Source organism: Lichenostomus cassidix, chromosome 7, assembly GCF_008360975.1.
Source record: "Lichenostomus cassidix isolate B80296 chromosome 7, HeHo_3.0, whole genome shotgun sequence".
In the NCBI taxonomy this organism is placed as follows: Eukaryota; Metazoa; Chordata; class Aves; order Passeriformes; family Meliphagidae; genus Lichenostomus; species Lichenostomus cassidix.
In genome coordinates, this window is record NC_139488.1 from 17,761,215 (window position 1) to 17,773,626 (window position 12,412).

Consider the following 12,412-nt stretch of genomic DNA (forward strand, 5'->3'; position numbering starts at 1 on the left):
CGCATCGGCTGCGCAGCGGCCCCGCGCACCGGGGAGCGGGCGCGTATCTCGGGGCGAGTGAGCATGGCCCCGCGGGGCCGCACGGCCGATCCCCCGCGGAACCTGCGCGCAGAGACGCGCACGGCCAGCCGGCCGAGCCCAGCCGCTCCCGGCTCCTCCGCTCTGCAGCGCTTTACCAGCCCCAGCGATAGCCACGGGCTGCGCTCGGCACCGCGCCACCCCGGGGAGCGAGCACGGCTCGGTTCGGGGCTGGGATAACCGGGGCGGCACCGGCACGGGATGCGCGGGTAGGCAGCCGGCTCGGCTGTCGGGACGGGGGCCGGGGCTGTCCGGCCTGCCCACATCCCCCTCCCGTCCCAGTAGCTGGGCTCTGTTTCCCCCCGGCTCCGAGCGACTCCTCTGCCGAGGGCCCCGCGGCACACTGCGACGGCCGCCGCCGCCTAACCGGGCCTGGCCGGGCGCACGGGGCACAGGCTGCCCTGTCCGGGGCGCGTCGCTCCCCTGATTCCGTGTCGCCTCCCGGTTACGGCCGCGGCCGTCCCGCCGCGGAGCGCGGAGCCTGGCCCAGGCCTCGCTCCCGGCCGCGCCACAAGACAGGGAGAATGCGTGTCTCTTTTTCCAAACCATAATTTTACTGTCTCAAAGAAACTTTATAACTTATGTACAAAGATTTGTGTGGGTTTTTTTCCATTTCCTCCCCCAGATACAAAGCAATAAGTTAACATTCTCAATATAAAACTAAACTTTGACATATAGAACACTAAACACCGCCGAGCTCAGTTTATCACATCTTCCGAATTTCACAAGTAAAATGTCAAGATCTCAGTACACAAAGCATCATGTTTTACAGCCACACGAAACAGAACGGAAATAATAATAATAATAATATAATAATAATAATTAAAAAAGGCTAAGTTTGTGCAACATGTTTACAGAACAATAATAATAATAATAATAATAAAGAATAAAATATGTACAGCGAGTATTTCCTGCACGTCAGTTTGTGCATTTCGGCTTCGGGCCGGCTTTGCGCGGGGAGGCCGCGCCGGGACTGAGCGGGTGCGCCCGCCCGCCCTCCCGACGGGTCCCCCCCGCCGCCCTCCGGCCTCTCGCTCCGTCCTCTGCGCCTTGCTTCACCTCAGCAAAGCACTGGCAGCTGCTGCGATTCCACTTCAGAGTACCAAACAATGTGCATTTATTTCCTTTGTTAAATACGCGAGAAATGCAAATCGTTCGGACCAAAACTCTCCACACCAGCGAAGTATAAAAGTTATTGTAAAAGTTAAAATCGCATCCTTCCCTCGTGGTGATTTATTCGGGCAGAAGGGGGCGGGGAAGGGGAACGGGACGACGGACCGTCTGTGGTTTTGTTTAGGCTGTGCGTCCAAGCAGTGCACTCAGCGAGCTGAGTTTGTTTCTAGCACTCCCATAGTGGTAATTTAAATCAATAAATAAACCCCCGTCTTCCCCTTTTAACAACAACAAAAAATATACAGATGGACAGTGAAAGGTACAAAAAACGTCGCGGGAAAGAAGCTCTGGTAAATTGTACAGCTTCCTTCCCCCTCGCAATTGAAGAGACCGTCAGATCGGGGTAGTAAATAAATGACCTACATTTCAACAGACACAGACAGACAGACAGGACAGAGGAGAGGGCTTCCCCGCCCCCCAGACATCTTTTTCTGATTGTCCCACAAAGCCGTGGCCGGCGCTCGCTCTGCTCCCAGGCTGTTGTGCGGTGCTCGGGGCCGCTCCGTCAGCTGTCAGCGGTGGGAACCGGCCCGCATCACATCTGTGCTCTCCTGCACCGAGCTACCGTGCAGCGTCCTAATGGCTGGATGGGCAAGAGACCTCCTGTTTGTTTGTTTGCTTGGGTTTCTTTCGTGTTTTTTTAAAACTCTCTCTTCCCCCCTCTTTCTTTTCTTTTTTTTTTTTCCTTTCCTTTTGTTTGACTTAATTTCTTTTTTTTTATTTTCCCCCGTAATAATATTAATTATTTTTGGGACCGATAGTGCTTGAGTTAGGGGAAAACGTGTATATAATCACATCAGTTGCGGCTGCTGCATAGCTTCTTGGTGGGCCGAAGGATACCACGACGTGTAGCTGGGGATGTAGGTGCCCGGGGTCCCCGACGAGGCCTTACCGGAGGCGGAGGTGGTATTCCACACTGGAGGCACGGGTGGCGAGCTGCCCGAGAGAGCTCTGCCGTTGGTCAAGGCGCTGCTCTCCAGGGCGGCCCCTCCTTGCTTCATCAGCTTCTTGAATTTGGAGCGCTTGTTCTGAAACCAGATCTTCACCTGCAAAGGGGAACGGGACAGGGCTCAGCATCTCTCGGTACGGTCCACCATTCCCCCATCCCTGCCAGGCCACGACGGACCCCCGCACCTGGCGGCCCCCCAGCTTCACTCCCTTATTTCCCCGTGGCTACTGTGTTATTTTGTGACCCCAAGACACCCAGTAGGAGCCCCCTGGGCCCCCACTCCAGGGGGTTCTGCGGAGGCTTTCACAGCACCGGGTGCGCCTCCGCGGCGGGACGGGTGACGCGCCGGGTCCCGTTGCCCGCGGCTGTGACCCGTCTGCATTACGCGTGTGGTCTCCCACGCCGACTGTGGGGACACGGAGGGGACATGGGAGAGGGGCCGGCTCAGCCGGAGCTGTACCTGGGTCTGGGTGAGTCCCAGAGATGCTGCGAGCTCGGCTCTTTCGGGGAGAGCCAGGTACTGGGTCTGCTGGAACCTCCTGTTCAAAGCCTGTAGCTGCAAACTGGAGTAAATAGTCCTGGGTTTGCGGATTTTTTTCCCTTTCCCATTAAAGCGAACTTCCCCTCCTTCTACCACAGTGCTTTTCTCCGATTCGGCCCCTACAAACAACAAATGATGCAGAATAAATAATAATAATAATAATAATAATAATAATAATAGCAGCAATAGCTATAATAGCAGTAACAGTAATAGCAGCAGCAGCAGTAACAATAACAAAAGCAACATCAACAATAACAATAATGAGAAGGAAGAAAAGTGAAGCTCGAGTAACGCTAACAAAGGCTCCGGGCGATTATGGCAGCCCAGGCTTCTTCCCAGAGAAAGTTTGCTATTTTTACAGGCTGCAGTTTAGGTTTAATTACCCTTAATTGCATACATTGTTTATAGCGCTACGCAATAAATAATTACGAAGACTAATACGTGCACATCTGGGTTGGTTTCTTTTCCAGCCAAGCATTGTGTGCTCTGTGTATTGGTCCCCTGTGATCCTCAGCCTCTCTTGACTAATATTTTGTAATTTAATTTAATTTTTCCCCCGATAGATTTTTTAATACAACACCCTCCCTCCCGCCTTGCCTTCCCTCCTCCCCTCCCCCCCTCCCCAAAGCCGAGTGCACCTACCTGTCTCCTCTAACCGGGTCTGAGTCAGGCTGGAGCTGTTGGGGTAGGACTGCACTGAACTGATGTAGGGGTTGGTCGAGTGGCTGCTGACCGAGTTCACATAGGGGTAGCCCAGCGGTCGGGAGAAGGACGAAGCTGTGCTGTACGAGCTGTCAGGCTGAGAATGGCCCGCGGAGTGTAAACAGTGCATGGAATAGTGTCCGTGGGACATGGGAGAAGGAGACATTTGCTGGCTGGGCGGCCCAAACTCCATAAAGACAGCCTTCCCTGAGACGGGGCTATTTAGACTCTCTGGCATGGTAGTCATGGTCATTTCTTGTCGCTTGGTCTGTGTGTGTGTTCTCTCTTCAGCTTGCCTTTTTGGGGTCTGTTGTGTTTCTCAGGACAGGAAAGAACCCAATTTAAGCGAAACAGGGTTTTTCACTTTCCATTCATAAGAAAATGGAGTTTGTCTCTTTGAAAAGTCTAAGCATGATGCTGTAGATCTACACAAACTCGCCTAAAAGCTTTGACTCAGCCAAGTCTATGAATATTCATGAGACGGCGGAGCTGATTGGTCCGCCGTCTTGCATAATCGCTTTGGATTGGTCCGAGGCGCTCGGGGCTCGCCCGGACCCCGGTGAGCGCGGAGAGCCGGGCTGGCAGCGCCGCGCCTGCCCGAGCGCCGGCGGCGGCCGCACTGCCGCCCGCCCCGCTGCCGGCCGGCCCCGGCAAGGAGCCGCCCGGGATCCCGCTCCCATCGCGGCCCGCCCGCTCCCGCCGCCGGCGAGCGAAGGCGCGGATCCGGAGCTCGGCGGAAGGCAGCACAACCCCCTCCGCCCTTCTCCGCCTCTCGCCGCGCAGGCGGCGCGCAGGGGACGGCAGCCGCGCTCCGCCGGCCTCGGCGGGCTGCGAGGGCTCTTGCAGCTGCCCGCCCTGCTCCGGCAGACGGCGGCGGAACCCGCGGACAAAGCGAGCATCCCCCGCCTGTCCGGCCGCGCGCTCTCCGCGGGCGCGCAGGGGCTCTCGGCTCCGGGCCGCGGGTCCCAGAGCCGCCCGCACCTCCAGATCGCACCGCCCGGCTACTGCCCTTACTGTTTTAAAGGGAAAAGAGCAACCCAACCAAATAAAATCGCCTGAAAGGGCCCAACTGCGCATTTGAGCTTAAAATGAAAACTTCCGCGTGCGTGAGCGGTAAATGAGGTGGGACTTAGGAGATCCTCCCCAGAAAGCCCACGATAAATCCCAAATTACTTTGCTAGATAATTAGAAAGTGTTGATAATTATTTCTTTCATAATTCTGCGGTGTGACTGTAACAGGAAAATGATCTTGTGAAAGTTCACACGTGCAGATGTATTAGTTACTGATTCATTTGATTAAATGCTAGTCTCAAGTGCTCTGATCCACAGCTGAAGGCGGCCCCATTAGCATAACACTGATGTTTAATTTTCATACGCATAATTAGCCATATATTTAACACTAATAGCAACATGCAGCCTTCCAGCATTAAACAGCCTGGGATTTGATCTGGCCTGGGCTGAACTTTCCTGGTTACACCTAGGCTGTCTAGGGTGCGCAGTTATCACGGCACTACATCTATGTAATCGAGCACATTTTGGCAAAGGGAGAACACCAATAAAAGTGAACATTCAAAACAAATCGCAGCGTTGATGTCGTTAGAGGTACAAGCGCCGGCAGCGGGGCTGGGGCACCCCCAGCAGAGTCCGCCCGGTGTTCAGGCTCCTTCGGGCAGCGACGGCCCTTGAAGCAGGCGGCCCCTGACTGTGCAAAGCTGGCACAACAGAGCCCCTCTGCTCCTGAGCTTTTTTTTTCCCCCTTTCATTAGTGGCTCGGTCGGTTTTAATTGCCCGTAACGGGTAATTTTTCCTAAAGCCTATTTTACTTCCTTTCCCCCTCTTTTTTCTTCTCAATGTTTTTTGGGGTTTTTTTGGTTTTGATTTTTTTTTTTTTTTTTTTAATTTTTTTTTTTTGCTTTGCTCGCGATGCGCGAAGTTCATTCTCACGAGCTCTCCGAGGCTTGGCGGGAAAGGGGCAGTGGCAGTGTGTCCGCACTCGCACGGTCTCCCCCGGCAGCCAGCTCTGCCCTCCTGGCCATGTAAGTGACCACCCGAGGCGGGACAGCGCGCTTGACCGGGGAGGGAACAGGGCGCCCCGGCAGCTCCGGCACCTTCGCCGCTCTCAGCCTGACAGCTGCAAGGAGGGGAGGCCGCTCCGCGTCCGCCGGGGCTGCCGTCTTCTCCCTCGGTCGGCCGGGCACAGCCAGTCCCGGGGCGAACCACAGTCCCCCCGGCCCCGCAAAAGCCCGCGGACCGGTCGGTGAGGCTTGCTCACACCCGTCCTCCGGAGCGGGGCGCCGCCCCTCCGTGCATTGCCGGTCCCGGTCAGAGCGGCTGCGGCGGGCGCGGAGGGGCCGCGGCCGCGGGACGTCCTGACCCCGCGGGAGCGATTGCTATGTCGGGGCTCTCAGCGTGCTGGCCCGGCAAGACCTCCTGCGTGACGGGCTTGTGCGAGGCGCTGGTTTTCCCCGAACAGCCGAGACATCTCTTCAGTCTCGTTCATAATTAGGATTACAGAGGTGCGCTATCAATGCCTCCGCCTGGCCGCCAGCGCTCGGCAGCGGCCGGTAAAACTCGCAGTCCCACCAGAGTTACTGGCGGGACTTCAGAGCGCAGCGATTAGCAGGAGCTGCCGGCAGTCCCCCTGTGACGGGCTGAGGGGGGTTCCCTGCTCCCGGCTGCCCCGTTCCCGCTTCATCCCAGGCCGCGCTAAGCGCGGGACAGGAGGCAAAGTGGCACACGATGGTGAGAAGCTTGGCACCTGCGGAGCTATCCAGGAGCTCCCAGCGCGGCCAAAATCCACGGGAGGCGCCTCTGGTGTGGTCCCGGGACGTGCGGGACACCCAGCTGCCCCCAGTGCCCCTCTGAAGGGGCAGCGCTGCTGGGGGATTGAATGTAAGGGAACAAAGTACCTGCCCCTCCAGGCAATGCCGACTGTCCCTCGCACTGTTTAATCTCTGCGTATTTGTAAACTTGGCTGCATCGTTTGTTTTGCAGGTTTTATGGCCTTCCAAGCTCCTCTCGGGAAGGATGAAGCTGAGTGGCTGCCCCGCGGTGTTAGCCGTGTTCAGGGAGGGGGGGTCTCTGCTTTTTGAAAAGATGCTGTTAGAAACTATTAGAGCTGAGAGCTCACTGTACTTGAGTGAAAGCAAACAGCAGAGTAAAGCTGTAAGAAAGAAGCTTACTTCTGTCCAGGACTACCGAGACAGCCAGTGCTGAGCCACTCTGGTTGCCTGAATGTGCAACTGGCCGGCCCTCAGCACGGGACCACATCTGCCTGCAGTGCGGGGCAAGTTATTTGTGCAAAACTACACTGCTGTTGCCGGGGGCCTGGGGAACTTCTGGAAGTCCTTTAATTATCTCCAAGGTTGCTCTGCATTTCACAGGATCAGGTCCTGCTCTGGCATCCTCCAAATACCAATGCCAGATCCATTTGGCCTGACAGGGCGGTCAGCAACTGGCTAAATTGCAAATCAAGCCCTGCACCCCTGGCAGGCCTGAGACAGGACTGCAGAGAGCACAGGGTGGAGTGAGACCTGCAGCTTGTGAGGTCCATCGGTTCCAAACTCGATGGCAGAGTTAGGGCTCATGCCCTGGACTGCAAACTCCTCTGCCTCCACAAAATGCTTGAACTGCAGAGTGCCTCTCCCTTAACTAACACAGGCACCACAGAGCAGTGATTACCCCAAACTGGTTAATTCTTCAAACAGGGCAATTATTGATCCCCAGAGAGGCATGCTTTGCATCTCATTTTTAATCACTTTTTGTGCTGTGTAAAAAGAGGCAAGAAGGGGGGGATTGCTGCTGGGAGTGATGCTGGGAAGAGGCTGCTGCCTCTGCCTAACACTCTCAGGAAACTTTTTTCCGTCCTAGTAGAAGTTACAGCCTGCGAAACAGCTCTGTGCTAATCACAATGAAGACAACTTGACTCCATACCTCAGCTAAAAAGGAAAAATACGATGTTTCTGTGTCCTCACAGCTGCTGAAAGACAGTATGACCTGGTATCTGTTTGTCCCACATAGGATTTAGAAGAGAGGAGAGCCACTTTCTGCTCCTAACCCCAAATAACCCAAACCCTTTGCCAATTACAGACTGTGCATGGCTGCTTCAAGGGTCACAAAAAAGCTAAGCACTTTTATTAAATACGCACCAGGTAACACACAAAAAGAGCTATGTCCAGAGCCAACCCCTCAAACTGCTTTTTCTGTCCCCTGGAGCAACTTATGCAGCACACAGTCCCCACAGAAATCACAGAAATCTCTTCTCTGTCTCGAGTGAAACTTGAAATCCCAGAAGTACAGCAAGTCCCTCCACTCCATGCTCCATCTTTAGGCTTCTTCCACCAGTTTAGTGAGGATTTCTGCTCCCTCTGAGGTAATCACAATGGTATGTTCAAATTGTGCTGATCTGAAATTCACATTTAACAGTTATTAGGAGGCAAAGAGATCCACCACGCCTGAAAACTCATCTGTTTTGTTATTTTTTGTCTGTCAGTGATGAGTTCCATGGCTTAGGAAATAGCAAAAAATAAAACCAGGCACCTTTTATTGTCTACAGAAATTGCAGTCCATTTATCCTTCAGAATCTTAAATTCGGGGGATCCTTCCATTATTATTGGCTCTGCAGCAAGAAAAACAAAACGTATTCTAAAGTTAGTTGCACTCCTGTGTGGATTGTGAAACAAGCAAGAAAGGGGGAGGTATCCCAGCAGGTAGCTCCCCTTCCACACAGGTCCCGTCTCCCTAGGCTGGCACTCTCTTGCCACACTAAAATGAGAATTAAAAAGGAAGACAAAATAGCAAGGTAGGAAGTTGCCCATTCCTCTTTTGTAAAAGCAGGGAATTTTAATCAAGCTTTAATTAAGACCCCGTGGATAATAACCAAAGCACCAACCACATTTATAAACAACAGATAGTTTTAAATATTTGAATTTTTAAAACAGGCTTAAAATGTTCATTAAATCAGCAAAACAACAATTTTCTTATTTCCCTCTAATTGCCGCGCCATTTAGCCACACAGTGAGAAAGAGGGCTTTTCCCCCAGCAGTTCTCCACGACTGGAAGTGAGCGCGATCAGTCTGCGGGGCGAGGCTCCGGCTGGTTACCGCCGCCGCAGTCCCCAAACCCAACAGCAGCTCTGGCAGACAGAGAATGTCTAAGTGCCACCAGGCTGCTCGGCTTCGGGGACACGATCGCGTCCTTCTCACCCTCCTCAAACCAAGTGTGCTGGCAGAGTCTCTGCCTTGCCAAAAATATGAGTCAAATATTAGTAAAATTTATAATCAACATTTCATTTTTTAAATCTTGTAATTTGAAAATTATTTCACCCAATTTGTTCTTAATGCATTTTTAAATGATCTTTTAATCTGTTTCGTAAGGGGTCAATCTCACCACCATCAACCCTGTCTGCACGGTTATTTCTATATCCCAATAAAAAAATGTTACAGATCTGGGCCGCTCCGTGTGTGCTTTTTAACAGAAAACCACAGCAGAGAGTTACTAACCTATTGTGAACGCCATTCCCTCTTCCATTAACAAATCACTGTCATTGGCTACAAAAGAAAAAAAACGCGTTTATGCATCTTGGGTCCTTTTTTTTTTTTTTTTTCTTTTAAGAGAACGCGATCAGCCCTTTGTTTAAACCCCTTTTTAGCTCGCAGGTACTGTGCACCCCGGGCCCCGTTATAAGCCGGAGCACCCGCCGAAAGCGATCCCACCCCGGCCGCAGCGAGACCACCCCGACGGCGGCTCCGGCCAGGCCGGTGGCTTTAATGTTTCAGCAAAGATTTTTCTTTGCCCCGTGACAAACTTTGCCGGCGCGGTTCGGGCGCGGGCGGGTTGCGAGGCGCGGGACACGGCGGAGCGGGCGGGGAGGCGGTCCGCGGCGCTCAGCTGCCCCGACAACTCCATTAACGAGGGACTTGTCCTCAAAAATACCCGCGCGGCTCTCAGAAAACGGGGCCGGGGATGCCCTCCAGCTTGCCAGCGATTTACTCTCCCCACCGGCAATCCCCCGCCCCGGCGGACCGGCAGCGTGCGTGGGGGTGTGTGGGGGGCTCCGCTCGCTTCACGGCCCTCCCTCTCCCCCTCCCGGAGCCGTCTCACCGCCCGGGCGGAGCGCAGCGGCGCGGGGGGAGGCGGGTCCGGCCGGCGGGGCCGCTTACCGTGGTGCCACACCTCGGGGTGCCCGTGAAAGTACGACCCGATGCCATGGCCGACGAAGAAGGGGCAGACCTGGAAGCCACCTTGCCACGCCACGGAGCTGCGGGGGCAAAGAGGACCTGTCAGGGTGCGTGCCCCGACCACCACCCCGCTAGACGGCCCCGGCCCCGGCTACCGCATCGCTACCGACACCGGGTCACCACTTTGCGACCACTCCTAAAGACAGCAGTCATGGCAGCGAGCATGGATGAGCCATTGCTAGGTTTCAGAGTTAACACGCCTGCCAGTAAAGGCTGGTAGCTCCTGTGCCAGCCTTGCTGCCTAAGTAAAACGGCAGTGTGTTGTCTCCCTGCGTGATGGAGGGTAACCTTTTCCACAAGCACACTGGGAACTCATTTTAAGTCAGCAAAGCTAAAGTTGCCAAGTTGGGCAGCCAAGGCCCCAGCACACCACCACACCGCAGCCTTACTGAGCTCTCAGTAAGTGCAGAGCCTGTGCTGGGCTGTGTACCCAGGGCCTGCACTGGGTTTCCTCAAGGAGAGGAGGCTCCCACTGCCAACAGGGAGAGTTAAGAGCCCTACTGCTCTGCTTTCATAACCCTGCAAACATTCAGTATAAAAATCTGTGGAAACTCCAGCAAATACGTTCATGCTAAATAACAATGTATTTCTAATGAATCTATCACCAGAGGCAAACCCAAATCATAACAATAACAGTGTTTCAGTCCTGCTTGTGAGACCTACCCTGCCCTTCATTGCCTGCCTCAGGGAGAAGCATCTCTCAGAACTGTCTGCAGAACCATGGCTGGGCACTGATCCCTACTCATGCTAGGAAAGCAAATTCCTATCCCAGGTCCCCAAAACTGGAGGACGTGGAGATACATGGGGTATCCTCTGGCTGCTGGACCACCCGATGTCTGCAGGCTTCACTCTCAGGCTCTCTCTGTACTCAAAGAGTGGTGGAGGCAGTAGTGGACAGAGTGATTTGAGGCAGCTCAGCCAGGAGGCCTACCCATACCCAAACCAGAAAAGTGCAGAGATTCAGGAATATCTGGAGATGGATTAGAAATGACAAGGAAGTTACCCTTGTCCCTGCATATTATCCTCACCCCATTTCTCAAATCAAACAGGAGCAAGACAGGAAGGCACTTAGCCTGAAGAGATTTCATCTACAACATTAAAAGCTTCATTTGCTTATTTTGAGTGAAGGTAGGCCCTGAAGAACTTCAGGTTTGTCTGTATTTACTTCCCAGCAGATGCCCTCTCACAGTTTCACTACAGGTGGAAAACCAAAAATGTTAAGAAACTCAACTAAAGGTAAAGCTCTTGCAGAAATTAAAGCATGTTAAACCTCATGGGGTAACTTTTATTCAGGTGTAAAGTGGCCTCAGCTTGCTGTACAAAGTAATCCCCTTTGCACACCAGGCTCCACAGACCCTGCAGTGCTGGCTCCAGTGCCTGTGGGTCATTGTCCCAGAATTTAATGCCATTCAATTGAGGGACATGCTGCTCCACCACAGCAAAATGGCAATGAGAGAGCAGAGTTGGGTCAATGGTTAATAATGTTGCAGTGTTCAGACCTTAGAGCAGGTTTTAACAGGATTTGTATATTACCTTTTATCTAGTCATTGCTCTGATACAAAGACTCATCACATTTCTTCATTAACTCTGGAGAAGAATGGAAATTTCAGGTTTAGCTTCCCCCACACTCCAAAGAACTGACAAAGAGGATTATCGATAAAGCCAGAAATTGGGGCTTCACTTATTTGCACTCAAAGTCCAGGCTTTATAAATTATTTATATATACATAACCTTTATACTTAACCTTATACATCATTTATATTGAAAAAGATCCTGAAGGGTTATGCAATGAGAAGTCCTACTAGAGATGGAAAATACTTTCTCCCCTGCATTTCTATCATGTCCCCCATATCTGCATCAGAGACTTGGCCTGCTGGCTATGATGCTGCTGAAGGCCAAGCAAGAAGTACAGGGAATGGCGATGAGTTAGAAAGCCACATTCCTCAGAAACATACACAAAATCCCAAATCTCCAGTGACCAAGCCCAGAGCAATGCAAATGATGATTCTATATGGGTGAAGTGATTCTCCGAAGAGAGATGGGAGAAGCCATCCATGCAATAAGGTTTTCTTTCATCTTCTTCTGCTAGTCTTTTTGCAAAATCATAAACAATCCCATTAAATGTTCAGCTTTGCTGATGTACTTACATAGCATCCCTGACCACTGACTGAGTATGGTAATTTTTTGAGATGCTTTGTATTACTACAGGAATTTTTCTTCCAGAAAAATCCATCTTCTGTATCAAGACAGAAATATTTTTTCTCTGTGCAGCTATTCTTCTGAGCACTATGGCTACACACTTTCCAGTGAACAGGGGAAGCTCCAGTTCCAGCGTTCAGTTGCTGCCAAGAAGGGTGGCAAAAGCAGCAGCAGCTGCATGCTGGGCACCAAGCACACAAGCACCAGGGCACACAGAAGGCAGTGTTACGACAGTATCCTATCCTCATGTAGTCAAAGAAATGGTTCACATGCATTTCAATGGTGAATTCTATCACTTTCTTGCCAAACAGCTTGAAAACAACTCTGTTGGCATCAGCACTTCAGTGGTTACTGTCTGTGATCAAAATAGGGGATCCCAGAGCTCACAGGGCTTTGACATCTACACTGACAGACACCATGCCCTTCCTTCCATCTTGTCTACATATAGGGCCTTGGTATTCTTTACATAAAATGTAACATGGTCAACAGACCTGAAGTGACACACAGCAAACCTGTGGAGAAAATAAGCTG

At 52.4% G+C, this 12,412-nt stretch overlaps 2 protein-coding genes across 5 annotated transcripts in view; both read right to left on the reverse strand.

Moving 5' to 3' along the window:
- Positions 1-1,288: 1,288 nt before the first annotated feature.
- Positions 1,289-3,910, reverse strand: DLX1 (distal-less homeobox 1). Of its 2 annotated transcripts, XM_085066463.1 has the most exons (4): positions 3,384-3,910; positions 2,661-2,860; positions 2,144-2,297; positions 1,289-1,834 (listed from the first exon to the last, which is right to left on the reverse strand). In XM_085066463.1, the coding sequence occupies exons 1-4, from the start codon at positions 3,694-3,696 to the stop codon at positions 1,764-1,766; spliced, it is 738 nt and encodes a 245-aa protein (XP_084922589.1). In that variant the 5' UTR covers positions 3,697-3,910; the 3' UTR covers positions 1,289-1,763. The 2 variants fall into 2 exon arrangements, with proteins under 2 accessions (XP_084922589.1, XP_084922588.1); XM_085066462.1 differs by having other exon boundaries at positions 1,289-2,297; positions 3,384-3,884.
- Positions 3,911-7,547: 3,637 nt separating this feature from the next.
- The window catches only part of METAP1D (methionyl aminopeptidase type 1D, mitochondrial), a 44,586-nt gene continuing 39,721 nt past the window's right edge, over positions 7,548-12,412 (reverse strand). For 2 of the 3 annotated variants that reach the window (XM_085066461.1, XM_085066459.1), the window contains 4 exons: positions 9,605-9,702; positions 8,945-8,992; positions 7,983-8,061; positions 7,548-7,848 (listed from right to left, as the gene is read on the reverse strand). In XM_085066461.1, the coding sequence (XP_084922587.1) occupies positions 7,770-7,848; positions 7,983-8,061; positions 8,945-8,992; positions 9,605-9,702 (304 nt within the window). In that variant the 3' untranslated portion in view covers positions 7,548-7,769. The remainder of the gene's footprint in view (positions 7,849-7,982; positions 8,062-8,944; positions 8,993-9,604; positions 9,703-12,412) is intronic. The other variant, XM_085066460.1, reaches the window with a different exon arrangement.

Excerpts from the sequence above, each read along its gene's own strand:
- DLX1 (XM_085066462.1), bottom strand. The coding sequence starts at position 3,696 with ATGACCATGACTACCATGCCAGAGAGTCTAAATAGCCCCGTCTCAGGG. Across the intron at positions 2,861-3,383 it reads GACCCGGTTAGAGGAGACAG|GGGCCGAATCGGAGAAAAGC; the intron begins GTAGGTGCACTC and ends TGTTGTTTGTAG. Across the intron at positions 2,298-2,660 it reads TGGGACTCACCCAGACCCAG|GTGAAGATCTGGTTTCAGAA; the intron begins GTACAGCTCCGG and ends TCCCCTTTGCAG.